Below are 4,779 nucleotides of genomic sequence, written 5' to 3'. Positions count from 1 at the left end.
CCACTTGTGAACTGGGAGATACTGCTCCTCCCTCCCCTTCTGGTTCTCCCTCCATCCCCAGTAATCCCAGGGACACTCAGTGGTCAAGCTGCAAACCTTTGTCTTCCTTCTTCTCTGTGGAGCAACAGTGAAACTCTCAGTGCAGCGTGATGAAGCCTTTTGCTGCAGCCGCTCTTCCTGCCACTGCCATCATCCTGCTGCCCTCAACCAATGGGAGCCGTGAAGTGGGGCGGGGGGGCACTCAGTGTGTATGTAAGGGGAAAAAAGAGGTTGAGATGCTGTAAGCCAAATTTGAGGGCATTTGGGATGTCATCTTCACCTGCAGATTTTGGGGAGAGGTAAGCTTGCAGATGATGTTGTAGAGAATTTATTTTTTGTTACTAAGAAGGAAAGTTTAAAGTAAATATTGGAAACAGACATTTTGCAAAGGAAATCCAAAGATGTTGAGAGGTTTTCTTTATCTTAACAACAAATGTTGTTAAGATTTTTCCCCTTTTATTAGTTTTGATTTTTTCATGAGTCAAGCAAAGATGACATTTCTATAAAGCATGGTGGAAATTGTGTGCTGCTTTTATCTGTTTCATACGATTGCAGAACCTTTAGGTTTTGGACTCATTACAGGACAAAATTTGTGCACAATAATGAAAAGTACACATTTTTTGCAGCCATAGATTAAACACTTTGACTGCAGAACTCACAGAATGGGATGCTTATGGTGTTGTGTAAATGCTGTTGTATGTGTATGTGTGTGTGCGCAAGTCTGCAGTGACAGTGTGTGTGGCAGTGTGGAAAGTGTGGAGAGTGAAACCACATGTTGAATAGGAGGGCGAGCAGGGCCGTGTGAAGATTTGGATCTGAAGGAGGGGGTGCACTAATATGTGTGTGTGTGTGTGTGTGTGTGTGTGTGTGTGTGTGTGCGCACCCACTTTCTTGGGGGACAGACAGGATGAGGCATGAGATGGAGGTGTTTATGTGTGCATGTGTTTGTGTGGGTGTTTCAGAGGGCCGCAGAAGGTCAGTTTTTTCCAGCGATGGGACACCGCTGCTTTCCAGCTCCCATCTGAGAGATTTTATTCTGACATCCGGTGTGTGTGTGTGTGTGTGTGTGTGTGTGTGTGTGTGTGTGTGTGTGTGTGTGTGTGTGTGTGTTTGAGACCACCTCCCTCCCCTCCTCGTTCATTGCTTCATCGATGTGTGACTACGTTCAGCAGACGGAGGCTTTCACCAGCTCCTAAATGCATTTTTTTAAATTGAATTAGAAACAAGACCTGTGACCTTTTTTATGCAACATTCAAAAGAATATCAACAGCCAAAGTGAGCTAATATTTAAAAAATGTGAATCTGCTCCAGAATTTGATGGCTTTTTCCTTTGACGATGCCACGCCTCTCCACCAAGTTTCATGAAATTCAGCTTTGCAGCTGTTGTGCAAAATTGTTCAGCCCTGGCAGAGAAAGAAGCCCTTTTTTTCTATCTTTGTTGTTAGTTTGTAGTACAGCATTTATTCTTCACATTTCTCAATAGTGGTTTAGAGTGCAAGTTGATTTTTAGTATAGTTAGTATTATAGAGTCTTCACTATGTTCATTCATACAACATTTTTACAAATGTGGGCACAGTTTTTCTTTGTTTTTTCTTTGTTAACAATTTAAAACAAGTTACCTTACTCATCTCTTGTTTTCAGCTTCTTTCAAGTTCAATTTGATCTTTAACCATGTTAAAGGATCTGTCTTGCCAGGGATGTGGGTGTGACACCAACCTCCCTAATCCACTCGCAGATGCATTGATCACTCTGCCTGCTGCTGTTTAGGGCCTGTGAAGCAGAGGGATTGTCTAAATTGGTAGTAAATCACGTTAAAAGACCCCCTTTGTGCCTTAGTGTTTAATAAATATGTTCATTGTCAATTTTGCATGAAAATTTAATTTAAAGAAAACCATTTTTTTGTGGAGTGAAAGTAAGACAGCGAAGCTCTCGTCTCCAGTCTGTCCTCTACATGTTTCCAAAACGCATAAGTCATCAAGCTTATCTCAGAAGAGGATTGAGATACATGTAATCTTGGAGCTAATAATCTCTGGACATTCCAGACTGGCTTTGTTTACACTGCGACTCTCCAACAGTTTTACAAACAGCTCACAGAAACGCAGAACCGAGCCAGGACAGCTTGTTTCAGTTTATCTCAGCTCTGCTTCAGTGCTTGTGCCAAAATATCATCAACTTTCTACATAACCATACATCAGTGCCACAATAATCAGGGTTAGTGCAAACAAAAACAACAAAAATCTCTGTTTTCTGTTGTTGAGGGTCAGTGATGATAGTGAGGATCGCCCTGGCCCCTCCCCTCTCACAGGCCTACAGCAGCCTGATTGAACTGTATGATGCAATCCAGCATGGAAGAGTTTGTAGTGCAAAGCTACAAAGTTAAAGGTGCGAAAGTCTTGAGCTTTATATTGTTCTTTATATTTTATTATAAAGGAGCTTGTCAGTCAATATTTGGTATGAGCACCTTTATTTTTCAGCCTGAACTCTCTTAGACAAGCTTTCTTGGAAGAAAGGTTTTAACAGGAAGAAACCACCAAGACCGACATTCTTCCTGAAATGGTTAGGCACAAGGAATGGGCTGATAATGACTGAAAAATCAAAGTTGAAATCATGAATCATTAGTGAGGTGATGCTGTTCCATTTCTTGACAGCAGCTGTGTTTGTTCAGATTAAGGTTCAGTCTGCTGCGACGACTACAACGGTAATGTTTCTTGTTGCACTCATGGGCTGTAATAAACCATGAGATATATTTTGACAACACATGGTCTGATGCGTACAGGTGTGAGGTAGTTTCAGTAGGTTCCCATAATGTTATAAAAATGGTAGTTAATTGAACTCAGGTTGAATAATGAAGTTGAGAAAAAGTTTAAGTTATAAAGTTGTTGTTTCTTTAATAGATTTAGGAGTCTGCTCATCATTTAATGTGGAAGACTTGTCAGCTCCCACTGACATCATTGTAATATAAATGCACAGGGCCAAAAGCTGCAGTGTTTTCATTGGTATGAAAGAACCCTCCATGCTTTGATTTAACATGCATTAACACACAGCAAGTTTCCATCATGAATATTTTCCTCAAATTACAAAACGGCGGAAGTCTCTGGAGAATTTTCACTTCTAATGTGCGAGTTGCATTTTAAGGAGCTGACTCTCAAATTAAATGCTGTTTAAGTTTGAAGTTGCATAATTATTGAAATTTTACTCCGCACTGTTTTACAGTTTTGAATTTTCTTTTTTTTTCCATGTGGGAGCAGACTCTTCATTAGCTTGACCTTTGACCTTTTGTGCATGTTTCCTGGCGTGTTGCAGGAATTCAAGAATGTGGACGGGGAGGAGTACCATGCAGACATGTCCACCTTGGCCTCGCCGGCCTCCCAGGGTAGTCCTGACGTCTACATCCTGCCGCTCACTGAGGTGTCCCTGCCAGTCGCCAAGCAACCAGCTCGATCAGGTGAGTTCAGCTCAGTTTAGCTGAGCGAGGGCTGGAGCCAATCAGCTGGACCAAACTTTCCCTGCAATTCACCTAATGCAAGGGTATCAAACATAAGACCCGGGGGCCAGAATCGGCCTGGCAAAGACTCCATTCGACTGGATGGGATTGGAAAATTGGAAAATATTTCAGTCTGTTTGGTCAAAGTGGGCTGTATATGACCTAGACTGCCATCTTTTAACTACAGCATGTTTAGTGCTCGATAACAGGAGGTAAATTAAGCTAAATAGTTCAAATAACTTCTCTGGATTCAAAAAAGAACAATTTTTATCTTTATTTTACTTTTAGGAAATCTAGCGTTGATTCCATTTCTGAACGAAATAAAACATGTTAATGTTTGTTTGCATGCTGATTAGTCAGCTGTGTTGTTTCTTTACAACATACTCGTGCTATGGCACTCGTTTCCAAGCAATAACGCCAACAAACATTAAGAAGCACAGTGCAGAACAGAAGCCTCTGTTTGTGCATCAGGAGCAGCTGGCTGTTGTGGTTGAAGGTGACTGCAATCAGGACGCTGCTACAACTAATTTCTCTGCTGCTGCTTACTTCATGCCTCAAATCAAAAGGGTGGATGTGGCTTGTGGTGCCATGGCATTACTAATACAAAGAGGAACTTCTTTTCCTACAAATCAAAGCTCCAGCAACACTTGCAGTTTAAAGAACAGGTTTGTTACTTGACCTTTTGGATGTTTTACTTTTAAATTTTGTTTCCACGGGGTGTAACGAGGACTTCCCAATCCACGAGTTTTTAAAGTTAACACTGCACGTTAACTTCCTTTGTTTTCTATGTTTGAATCCAGTTTACAGTGAACTACCTGTACAAATAAAGGTAATTTTTTTTAGCAAAATTAAAATTAAGCAGTTTATCATCACTGTTCGGTGTTTTAAAAAATGCCCACAGAGTTGAGCAGATATGATTTGCTATTTAAAGTTTTTCCTATAAAGACTTTATTTTCTACTCACACGTGTTCGATTTAAAGTGCTGACTGAATCAAAACAAGCTTGATCAGGTAATTAAACCGGTCATTAACCATGCTCTTCTCCCTGCACATTAGAAGTAGTGCTCATTTCTATTCTCAAGCCCCCCTCTCACCTTCAACCCGTCTCATGATATTGAATAAAATAAATGGAATATTGCTGGGAAAGAAGAATTTGTTTACCCATGAATGTTATATTTTGGGCTCCATATGACCCCATTTATTCTGTGCTCTTTTTTTTATACCACCAGCTATAAAATAAATAAATAAATAAATATA

The 4,779-nt window shown here is 40.5% G+C and overlaps 1 protein-coding gene across 4 annotated transcripts in view; it reads left to right on the top strand.

The window, feature by feature from the left end:
- aatkb (apoptosis-associated tyrosine kinase b) overlaps positions 1-4,779 on the top strand; it is a 69,657-nt gene that overhangs the window by 41,259 nt on the left and 23,619 nt on the right. For 3 of the 4 annotated variants that reach the window (XM_005725680.1, XM_005725682.2, XM_005725683.1), the window contains exon 3: positions 3,343-3,484. In XM_005725680.1, coding sequence (XP_005725737.1) covers positions 3,343-3,484 — 142 coding nt within the window. Of the gene's footprint in view, positions 1-90; positions 339-3,342; positions 3,485-4,779 lie in introns of those variants that run through there. The other variant, XM_005725681.1, reaches the window with a different exon arrangement.

Source organism: Pundamilia nyererei, unplaced genomic scaffold, assembly GCF_000239375.1.
Source record: "Pundamilia nyererei isolate P.nyererei 1_Seehausen unplaced genomic scaffold, PunNye1.0 scaffold00017, whole genome shotgun sequence".
Lineage (NCBI taxonomy): Eukaryota > Metazoa > Chordata > Actinopteri > Cichliformes > Cichlidae > Pundamilia > Pundamilia nyererei.
This window is presented reverse-complemented; position numbering and strand designations above follow the sequence as displayed.